This window comes from Lithobates pipiens, unplaced genomic scaffold (assembly GCF_037356315.1).
Source record: "Lithobates pipiens isolate NorthernLeopardFrog02 unplaced genomic scaffold, aLitPip1_a1.2 Scaffold_25, whole genome shotgun sequence".
Classification (NCBI taxonomy): Eukaryota; Metazoa; Chordata; class Amphibia; order Anura; family Ranidae; genus Lithobates; species Lithobates pipiens.
Window position 1 is genome coordinate 231,974,922 of NW_027507787.1, and position 12,056 is coordinate 231,986,977.

General features: G+C 39.4%; 1 protein-coding gene across 3 annotated transcripts; it reads right to left on the reverse strand.

Moving 5' to 3' along the window:
- Window positions 1-2,342: 2,342 nt before the first annotated feature.
- Window positions 2,343-10,394, reverse strand: LOC143930953 (homeobox protein zampogna-like). Of its 3 annotated transcripts, none has more exons than XR_013262858.1 (3): window positions 10,175-10,394; window positions 3,154-4,847; window positions 2,343-2,885 (listed from the first exon to the last, which is right to left on the reverse strand). XR_013262858.1 is itself a non-coding variant. In XM_077455653.1 (2 exons), exons 1-2 carry the CDS (start codon window positions 10,353-10,355, stop codon window positions 4,438-4,440), a joined length of 591 nt encoding a protein of 196 aa, XP_077311779.1. In that variant the 5' UTR covers window positions 10,356-10,394; the 3' UTR covers window positions 2,343-4,437. The 3 variants fall into 3 exon arrangements, 1 of the variants encoding a protein (XP_077311779.1); XR_013262857.1 differs by having other exon boundaries at window positions 2,343-2,994; XM_077455653.1 differs by having other exon boundaries at window positions 2,343-4,847.
- Window positions 10,395-12,056: the final 1,662 nt, after the last annotated feature.

Genomic DNA, 12,056 nt, shown 5'->3' on the forward strand with positions numbered 1-12,056 from the left:
TTATTTTATATTAGATTACATTATACTATAATACTTGTGCTATATTATAACATCTTATCTCATTACATTATATTATATTTCTTTACATTACATGTTACTCAATTACATTATAAAATATAATATTATATTACATCACAGTATACTTTAATATGTTTCAGTAACTTACATTATATGTTTTTAGATTATATTGTTATTATTATGGTATATTATATCACATTGTATTATTTATAAAAAATATTACATTATATTATATTATTATTTTATATTGCGTTATATATTATATTACATTATATTATATCACATTATATTATTTATAAAAAATATATATATTACATCATATTATATTATATTCATAGGTTAAATTTAATTTACATTATACTATCTTAGATTAGATTATTAATTTATATTATATTATTTTATATCACATTATATTATATTTATAGGTAAAACTTAATTTATTTATATTATCTTAGATTATATTATTATTTTATATTAGATTATTTTATATTACGTTATATATTATACTATATTATATTATATTATATTTATAGGTAGAACTTACATTATATCATCTTGGATTATTATTATTATTGTATATTAGATTATTTTATATCACATTATATTATTCATATACAATTATATTACATTATATTTTACTATTATTTTCTTTTACATTATATAACCTTATATTATATTAAACTTATAGGTAAAACTTAACTTATATTATATTACCTTAGATTATATTATTATTTTATATTATATTATTTTATATTACATTATATATTATATTATACTATATTATATTATATTTATAGGTAGAACTTAACGTACATTATATTATCTTAGATTATATTATTATTGCATATTATATTATTTTATATCACATATTATTCATATACAATTATATTACATTATATTTTACTGTTATTTTATATTACATTATATAACCTTATATTATATTGAACATATAGGTAAAACTTAACGTATATTATCTTAGATTATATTATTATTTTATATAATATTATTTTATATTACGTTATATATTATATTATATTATATTTATAGGTAGAACCTAACGTACATTATATTATCTTAGATTATATTATAATTGTATATTATATTATTTTATATTACGTTATATAACCTTATATTATATTAAACTTATAGGTAGAACTTAACTTATATTATATTAGCTTAGATTATACATTTTTTTAATATTATAATATTTTATATCACATTATATTATTTTTATAAAATCCCATTACATTATATTATATTATTATATTATAGTACCATATATGTTATTATGTTTTAATAACTTACATTATCTTAGATGATATTATAATTTCATATTATATTATTTTATATTACATCACATTATTTGTATAAAACGATATTACCTTATATTATATTATTATTTTGTATTACATTATATATTATGTCATTTTTTTTATTATGTTTCGTTAACTTATATTATATTATATAACATTATATTCTATATTGTCATATTATGATATATTATCCCTCCGTGGATAGGTGTTATAATTGTGTTTTTGTAGATTGTCGCCCGATGGATAAAAATAATCTTTGATTTTGTCGCACAGTCCTGGTGGAATCCGTGGCCGATCATGGCAGCTCCGCACCGATTAATATCGTTAGGAAGAGATCTCTGACAGATCGCACCAGGAGGAGGGCGATGTCACCCCACACTGGAAGGAATGATTTGCCGGTATATGGCCTCCTTCATACATCGCCCGATATCGGGAGTACAGGAATGCCATAATTGCAATTATATAATAGAAAAGGTGATCGGGTGTATGGAGGAATCGGTCACTGACAACACAATCCGGATTGAACGATACTTTCTGGGGGGGACTGTTCGATGCGGACCGATAAATTACTTTCTATCTGGATTGTCTGCATTATTATTTGTGAATTACAAACATTTAGTACAGAAGTCATTCCGATTATTGTATTTAATAAAACATAATAATTGTAATCGCCTCCTTTACTACCCCCCCCCCCCCCCCCCCCCAAAAAAATCGATCGAAACCGAAAAAAGGGAATAAAGGAAATCTGTCTATGCATACATCTATCTATAGAATATCGGGGGGAGATATATTATCTATAAATACAGATCGATGAATTCCCCATAATCCCTGTTCGGTTGTATTTAGTGAACGACCAATCAGCGATCTCCTCCGATCTGTTAGGTAACATATCAACAATACGGAAATAATAATAAAAGTCAGTGAAAGTCGAGGAGCCGCTATACAAAGGTACGATCCGGGGGATCGGGAATATCGGATTGTTAATCGATCAACAATGAAGGAAACAGATCGTAAATTGAAGAATATTTTTTTTACTTCGGACTACAAAGCCAGAAATCAGTCATCTGTCTAATAAATTACAATGTATGGGGCAATCGGTCCGATATTTACAATAAGTGCACCGATATCTGCAGGGGAAATCCAGCAGATTGTTCACAGTCACAACACTCAGCACGATGCTGATACTACAAGGTAGGCACTGGGACCAGTATAGCCCAGTTTGTACTCCATCCTGCCCAATACAAGGCAAACACTGGGTCCCAGTATAGACCAGTCTGTACTTCATCCTGCCCAGTACAAGGTGGGCACTGCCAGTATAGATCAGTCTGTACTTCATCCTGCCCAGTACTAGGCAGGCTCTGGGACCAGTATAGACCAGTCTGTACTTCATCCTGCCCAGTACAAGGCTGGCACTTGGACCAGTATAGATCAGTCTATACTTCATCCTGCCCGGTACAAGGCTGGCACTGGGACCAGTATAGCCCAGTTTGTACTTCATTCCGCCCAATACAAGGCAGGCACTGGGTCCCAGTATAGACCAGTCTGTACTCCATCCTGCCCAGTACAAGGCTGGCACTGGGACCAGTATAGATCAGTCTATACTTCATCCTGCCCAATACAAGGCAGGCACTGGGTCCCTGTATAGACCAGTCTGTACTCCATCCTGCCCAGTACAAGATGGGCACTGCCAGTATAGATCAGTCTGTACTTCATCCTGCCCAGTACTAGGCAGGCTCTGGGGCCAGTATAGACCAGCCTGTACTTCATCCTGCCCAGTACAAGGCTGGCACTGGGACCAGTATAGACCAGTCTGTACTTCCACCTGTCCAGTACAAGGCAGGCACTGGGACCAGTATAGACCAGTTTGTACTTCATCCTGCCCAGTACTAGGCAGGCTCTGTACTCCAGACTGCTCAATACAAGGTAGGCACTGGAACCCAGTATAGATCAGTCTGTACTCCATCCTACCAATAATAGGCAGAAACTAGGACCCAGTATAGACCAGTCTGTACTCCATCCTACCAATAATAAGCAGAAACTAGGGCCCAGTATAGACCAGTCTGTACTCCATCCTGCCCAGTACAAGACAGGCACTGGGTCTTATTATGGACCAGTCTGTACTCTATCCTGCCCAGTATAAGGCAAGCACTGGGATCCAATATAGATCAGTCTGTACTCCATCATTTTAGACCAGTCTGTACTCCATCTTGCCCAGTAGGAAGCAGGCACTGGGTTCCAGTATAGATCAGTCTTTACTCCACCATTATAGACCAGTCTGTACTCCATCTTACCCAGTAGGAGGCAGGCACTGGGACCCAGCATAGATCAGTCTTTACGCCTCAATTATAGACCAGTCTGTACTCCATCCTTCCCAGTACATGGCAGGCACTGGGAACAATTATAGATCAGTCTGTACTCCATCCAGCCGGTACAAGGCAGGTACTGGGACCCAGTATAGATTAGTCTGTACTCCTCCTGCCCAGTACAAAGCAGGCACTGTGACCCAGTATAGATCAGTCCGTATTCCTCCATTATAGACCAGTCTGTAGTCCATCCTGCCTAGTATAAGGCAGGCACTGATACCCAGTATAGATTAGTCTGTACATCATGCCCAGTACAGGGACCCAGTATAGATCAGTCTGTACTACTCCATTATAGGCCAGTCTGCACTTCAACCTGCCCAGTACAATGCAGGCACTGGGACCCAGTATAGACCAGTCTGTTCAAGGCAAGCACTGGGACTTAGGCTATATCAGGTCCATCCACTCTACACATAAAGAGATACCTAAGTCAGAAGCATAGAGATTTGTTTCACTGGTTTGTGGTGTTCCCAGCACATGGATGGGCACAGGGTTCTTGTCTTTGGTCTCAGCTCTATTGAGGATGACCCCCCCCCCTTCCTCAGGGGAATATTTTAGGGTAGCACACAGGAGTCACCCCCACATATACTGGGGGGACAGGAGGACTGAGCAGGAACTATTTGCTGCCACTTCTAACTGAGGCCAGCAGGTAGGTGCTCAGTATGGAGGGAGGAAGAGGAATGATGGCCAGAGTTCTTCTCACCTCCTTCAGCTTGAGTCAGAGGCAATGGGTTCCATGCTGAGGGCTAGATGTGGGGGGACCAGGCGGGTATCCTGTATAGGAGTGGGTAATACTGGTAGGCCTGGTATAGTGACAGCAGAGAGGGGCACAGGAACTCCTCTGGGCAGTATTGTTTCTGGTTATCCTTCACCAGGACCCTCACTGCCACCTGCCTGGCCGGGGCCTCCTGGGCTTTGTTTGCCTGCTGCTTGGCCATCATCTTCCTCTTGGTCTTGTATCGCCGGTTCTGGAACCAGATCTTAATCTGGGTCTCTGTGAGCTTTAAGGCCGCAGCCAGATCGGCCCTTTCTGGTCCCGAGAGATATCTTTGCAGACTGAACCTTCTCTCCAATTCATAGACCTGAGCATGGGAGAAGGCGGCCCTGGTCCTCTTCTTCCCAGACTTCTCCTCAGCCTTGGGCTCCATGGAATCACCTGGATAGAGAGAACAGATCATCAGTTCCAGGTCATTGTCCAGTACCACCCATACATTATACAATCCCAGCAAGATCACCAACCATACATTGTACAATCCCAACAAGATCACCAACCATGCATTGTACAATACCAAGCATACATTGTACAATACCAACCATTCATTGTACAATAATAACCAGATCACCAACCATACATTGTAAAATCCCATCCAGATCACCAACCATAATGGCCGCCATCAGGGAGGGACAGCCCATACACATGTAGGGGGCCTGGGCCCCAACCAATGAGTTGTTGCTGCTGTTTAATAGCAAGTACCACGCCTTGGTATGGGCCTGGGCCCCTAAACCAATGACTTGTTGACTTACTTTATAGTAACAGCCAGGGCTTATTTATGACAGAATGTTCCGGCACGGTGTTCCAGTACCTTCACCAGAGACAAGACCAGAGAAACACTCTCTGCATACTAATGCTTTAGCAGGGCGGCTGCGGAGTCAGCCAATGCAGCCTGAGAGAGGGGAGGACGGAGTGATATCATCTGCACTCCCTGCAGACCGAATGCTGGTTTGGGTGCCAGTTGCAGCTCAGTTTGGCCAAGAGCTGCACTGTGTGTAGCCCGACTGACTGCTCACTGTGGATTGGAGACAAGTTGTTAGACATTACATTTTTGGTAAATTGACAATGTTTCTGGATGTGGGCCTGTGTGGTGACTGTCTCTTTGTTGGATTGGGCTGTCTCTTTGCTTGATGGTGGTGTCTCTTTGCTGGTTTGGGTCACCTCTTTGCTAGATTAGGCTGTCCCTTTGCTGAATACATGGGGATGTCTCTTTGCTGGGTATATGGGGATGTCTCTTTGCTGAATACATGGGGATGTCTCTTTGCTGGATATATGGGGATGTCCCTTTGCTGAATATATGGGGATGTCTCTTTGCTGGATAGGGATGTCCCTTTGCTGAATATATGGGGATGTCTCTTTGCTGGATAGGGATGTCCCTTTACTGAATATATGGGGATGTCTCTTTGCTGGATAGGGATGTCCCTTTGCTGAATATATGGGGATGTCTCTTTGCTGGATCAGGCTTTCTTTCTGCTGGACTGGGATGTCTTTTTTCTGAATATATAGGGATGTCTGCTGGAATGAACCATCTCTTTTCTGAATATGTGGGGGTGTTTTTTTGCTGAATATATGGAGCTGTTGGATTTTGTGGGATGGCCAGTGGGCGGGCCCTGACGAATGTTGGTGGTGGTGGTGTGTGGGGGGGGGGGGGGGGGGTAGGTCTAAAGCTGTGTAAGGGGCCGCACATTTTCTGATGGCTGCCCTGGCATTGTACAATCCCAACCAGAGCACCAACCATACATTGTACAATCACAGCCAGATCCCCAACCACACATTGCACAATCCCACAGAGATCACCAACCATACATTGTACAATCCCTACCATTTCAACTACCATACATTGTACAGTCACAACAGGATCACCAACCATACATTGTACAATCACGGCCAAATCACCAACCACACATTGCACAATCCCACAGAGATCACCAACCATACATTGTACAATCCCTACCATTTCAACTACCATACATTGTACAGTCACAACAGGATCACCAACCATACATTGTACAATAATAACCAGATCAGCAACTATATACATTGTACAATAATACCAGACCACCAACCATACAGTAAATTGTACAATCACAGCCAGATCACCAACCATACATTGTACAATTACAGCTAGATCATGGTCCAATGTCAGCTATACATTATATACCATCATCCTCCACATAATAAGATGTAGATGTAGGTCCAATGGTACAATATATGGTACAGAACTTGTATGTCCCACAATTATCCTTCATCTCACTGATCCCCAAACCACCCCCACATCTCACATCTCACAAGGGATTCAAGATCCGTATTCTCCATATGTCCAGATATGTATACTATGGGAGGAGATTTACTAAAACTGGAGCACACCAACCTGGTGCAGATGTGCATGGGAGCCAATCAGCTTCTCACTCCAGCTTGTTCAATTAATCTTTGACCTGGAAGCTGATTGGCCACCATGCACAGCAGCACCAGATTCTGCACTCTCCAGATTTAGTAAATCAACTCCACAGTGTCTGTGTAATGACTATATATATATATATATATATATATATATATATATATATTCTAGATTGTAAGCTCTAACGAGCAGGGCCCTCTGATCCCTCCTGTATCGATTCGTATTGTAAGTGTACTGTCTGCCCTCATATTGTAAAGCGCTGCGCAAACTGTTGGCGCTATATAAATCCTGAATAATAATAATAATAATAATATATATTCCACACATCATCTCATATCTCCCCATCCTGATCCTCAGATATCATCTCAAATATATATTATATTTATTTCATCTCTGGAGATTATCAGATTTTCCCTAAAAATAAAAATAATCATATGATCTATAATATATTGCTTTCTATTATCTAGTTTAGAATATATATATATAATAGATAGATACAGAGAACGACTAATGGCAGATATACAGGTAGGTTGGATATTTAGAGATATACAGGTAGGTTGGATATATAGATAGGTTGGATTGGATATATAAGGATATACAGGTAGGTTGGATATATAGAGATAAACAGGTAGGCTGGATATATACAGCTAGGTCGGATATATACAGCTATACAGATAGGCTGGATGTATGCAGAATTACAGGTAGTTTGAATATATAGAGGTAGGTTGGATAGAGATATACAGGTAGGTTGGATATATAGAGATATACAGGTAGGTTGGATATATACAGGTAGGTTGGATATATAAAGATATACAGGTAGGATGGATATATAGAGATATACAGGTAGGTTGGGTATATACAGGTAGGTTGGATATATAGAGATATACAGGTAGGTTGGAGATATACAGGTAGGTTGGATATATAGAGATATACAGGTAGGTTGGATATATAGAGATATACAGGTAGGTTGGATATATACAGCTAGGTTGGATATATAGAGATATACTGATAGGATGGATATATAGAGATATACAGCTAGGTTGGATATATAGAGATATACAGGTAGGTTGGATATATAGAGATATACAGGTAGGTTGGATATATAGAGATATACAGGTAGGTTGGATATATACAGGTAGGTTGGATATATAAAGATATACAGGTAGGATGGATATATAGAGATATACAGGTAGGTTGGATATATACAGCTAGGTTGGATATATAGAGATATACTGATAGGATGGATATATAGAGATATACAGCTAGGTTGGATATATAGAGATATACAGGTAGGTTGGGTATATACAGGTAGGTTGAATATATAAACATATACAGGTAGGATGGATATATAGAGATATACAGGTAGGTTGGATATATACAGGTAGGTTGAATATATAAACATACACAGGTAGGTTGGATATATAGAGATATACAGGTAGGTTGGGTATATACAGGTAGGTTGAATATATAAACATATACAGGTAGGATGGATATATAGAGATATACAGGTAGGTTGGATATATACAGGTAGGTTGAATATATAAACATATACAGGTAGGATGGATATATAGAGATATACAGGTAGGTTGGAGATATGCAGGTAGGTTGGATAGAGATATACAGATAGGATGGATATATAAAGATATACAGGTAGGTTAGATATATACAGATTGGTTGGATATATAGAGATATACGGGTTGGGTATTTATCTAGCTAATATACAGATATGAATTCAAATTGATATTTCGTTGTATACAGAAGATATAAACTACAGGGAGACGTTATACAGACCGATAATTATATAAATACTGAGAGGTTTCAATACAGTAAAAGTACCACAATTTAACATCAATAAAAATTTGCAAACAAAAAAATAAATAAATAGATAGTGAATATCGGAGAGAATATACAATCTATTCGTGATAAATCTTTCTATACAATGACGATGTGAAATATAATAAATATACGATGTATGGATTGTGTGATATCGCCATCGATTCCATTATATCAGAGAAATAATACAAATAGAAATGAGAGGAGATTAGCGATAGTCAGAGATGACAGAACGATCGTTATAGGTCTATTTAATGTGGACTATTTCTAAGATCGATATCAATCAGCCCGCATTTATCACCGTCTATAGAGATGAATATAAATGTGGATGGAGGAGAATATTCCACTGACATCGATCTATAGATCCCGAGGATGATCGGCTGGAGGAGATTACAACGTGTATAGAGGAAGATTTGTATTTTGTACGATCTATTGTATGTAAGGTAAAGATTCATATTTACTGGAAGATCTTATAGCAAAGCTTCACCTCGGCCAATGATCGATTATTGAGGGGAATATTCACAGAATTTGATGTGCGAAGATTTTCAATTATTTTAGAAAATCGGCCTCAATGTGATAATTTGTATCAAAGATAATAAAATATGAACTGCATGTGATAGATATTCGGTAGACGGAGATATCGATTATTATTGGAGGAATATTACAAAGAGATGAAGAGATCACTTATAATAATATTCATCCATGAAACATGTGTGTGTCATATTCATGATAAGGAGTACAGAAAGATATATATAGAGGGGTGTGCTGAGGTGTGTATATATATATATATATATCTCTATACACCTCACTATACCCTTTTATATATATATATATATACACCTCACTATACCCTTTTATATATATATATATATATACACCTCACTATACACCTCTGTATATATCTATATACATCTCACCCCTCTATATATATATCTCTATACACCTCACTATACACCTCTATATATATATATATATATATATATATATACACACCTCACTATACCCTTTTATATATATATATATATATATATATATATATATATATATGGGTATAGTGAGGTGTATATAGATATATATAGAGGTGTATAGTGAGGTGTATAGAGATATATATATAGAGGGGTGAGATGTATATAGATATATACAGAGGTGTATAGTGAGGTGTATATATATATATGAGTATAGTGAGGTGTATATAGAGGAGTACAGATATATAGATATACATACGATCTATAACAGATGATATCGATGAAGAACAAACCATTTCTATAAAATCGATGTGGAATAAATATAATGGATACTGATCGGTAGTAAATGATAGAACCACATAGAAATGAACGGTGTTCTCTCCTCTTAGTGAATAGGGCGATGTCGTGTACCAATCGTTATGCGGGAATCAGATTGTCTTCCATGTCATTGGACGTTTTGCTCCATGTTAGTAAATTGGCCCCTATGAGAGGTGTATTGGGGCCCCTGGACTCACCCTCGGAGTGTGGCTCCTGGTCAGTGTACCAGTGGGGCCCCTCTGTGTCCTCCTGGGGCCCCCTGTCTGGACTCTGCGGGTCGTTCTTGGATGTGTGGCAGTCCTCCTCGCAGTCCGCACAGTCCATGTTCAGGATGTCCCGGATGGTGAATGAAGCGCGAGATCCGCTCCTCTCCGACATTTCACCGCTCGGAGCTCCGATGTACTAAGATGACAGCGAGCGGAGAGTGCGGGAGACCACCGCCCCGCCCCCTGCTCTACACTCAGCCAATAAGAGGCTGCAGAAGGCACGGGGCGGGGCCATCCCCTGCACACCTTTCCAAACGTCACCCCGATAATCACGTGACACCTGATTCACAAATCTGTATTCCGGAGAATTCATAGAATTCTGAGCTTTTCATTACATATCCCCTCCCCCCCTACTATCCTCATCATCATCCCTTCTCATCCTCATTACATATCCCCTCCCCCCCTTCTATCCTCATCATCATCCCTTCTCATCCTCATTACATATCCCCTCCCCCCCTACTATCCTCATCATCATCCCTTCCTCATCCTCATTACATATCCCCATCCCCCCCTACTATCCTCATCATCATCCCTTCTCATCCTCATTACATATCCCCTCCCCCCCTACTATCCTCATCATCATCCCTTCTCATCCTCATTACATATCCCCTCCCCCCTTCTATCCTCATCATCATTCCCTTCTCATCCTCATTACATATCCCCTCCCCCCCCTACTATCCTCATCATCATCCCTTCTCATCCTCATTACATATTCCCTCCCCCCTTCTATCCTCATCATCATCCCTTCTCATCCTCATTACATATCCCCTCCCCCCCCTACTATCCTCATCATCATCCCTTCTCATCCTCATTACATATCCCCTCCCCCCCTACTATCCTCACTCTTACTCCTCATCATCATCCCTTCTCATCCTCATTACATATCCCCCTCCCCCCCTACTATCCTCATCGTCATCCCTTCTCATCCTCATTACATATCCCCTCCCCCCCTTCTATCCTCATCATCATCCCTTCTCATCCTCATTACATATTCCCTCCCCCCCTTCTATCCTCATCATCATCCCTTTCTCATCCTCATTACATATCCCCTCCCCCCTTCTATCCTCATCATCATCCCTTCTCATCCTCATTACATATTCCCTCCCCCCCTTCTATCCTCCTCATCATCCCTTCTCATCCTCATTACATATCCCCTCCCCCCTTCTATCCTCATCATCATCCCTTCTCATCCTCATTACATATCCCCTCCCCCCCTACTATCCTCATCATCATCCCTTCTCATCCTCATTACATATCCCCTCCCCCCCTTCTATCCTCATCATCATCCCTTCTCATCCTCATTACATATTCCCTCCCCCCCTTCTATCCTCCTCATCATCCTTCTCATCCTCATTACATATTCCTCCCCCCCTTCTATCCTCATCATCATCCTTCTCATCCTCATTACATATCCCCTCCCCCCCTTCTATCCTCATCATCATCCCTTCCATCCTCATTACATATCCCCTCCCCCCCCTACTATCCTCATCATCATCCCTTCTCATTCCTCATTACATATCCCCTCCCCCCCTTCTATCCTCATCATCATCCCTTCTCATCCTCATTACATATTCCCTCCCCCCCTTCTATCCTCCATCATCATCCCTTCTCATCCTCATTACATATCCCCTCCCCCCTTCTATCCTCATCATCATCCCTTCTCATCCTCATTACATATCCCCTCCCCCCTACTATCTTCCATCATCATCCCTTCTCATCCTCATTACATATCCCCTCCCCCCCTTCTATCCTCATCATCATCCCTTCTCATCCTCATTACATATTCCCTCCCCCCTTCTATCCTCATCATCAT

Excerpts from the sequence above, each read along its gene's own strand:
- LOC143930953 (XM_077455653.1), bottom strand. The coding sequence starts at position 10,355 with ATGTCGGAGAGGAGCGGATCTCGCGCTTCATTCACCATCCGGGACATC. Across the intron at positions 4,848-10,174 it reads CCAGGAGCCACACTCCGAGG|GTGATTCCATGGAGCCCAAG; the intron begins GTGAGTCCAGGG and ends CTCTCTATCCAG.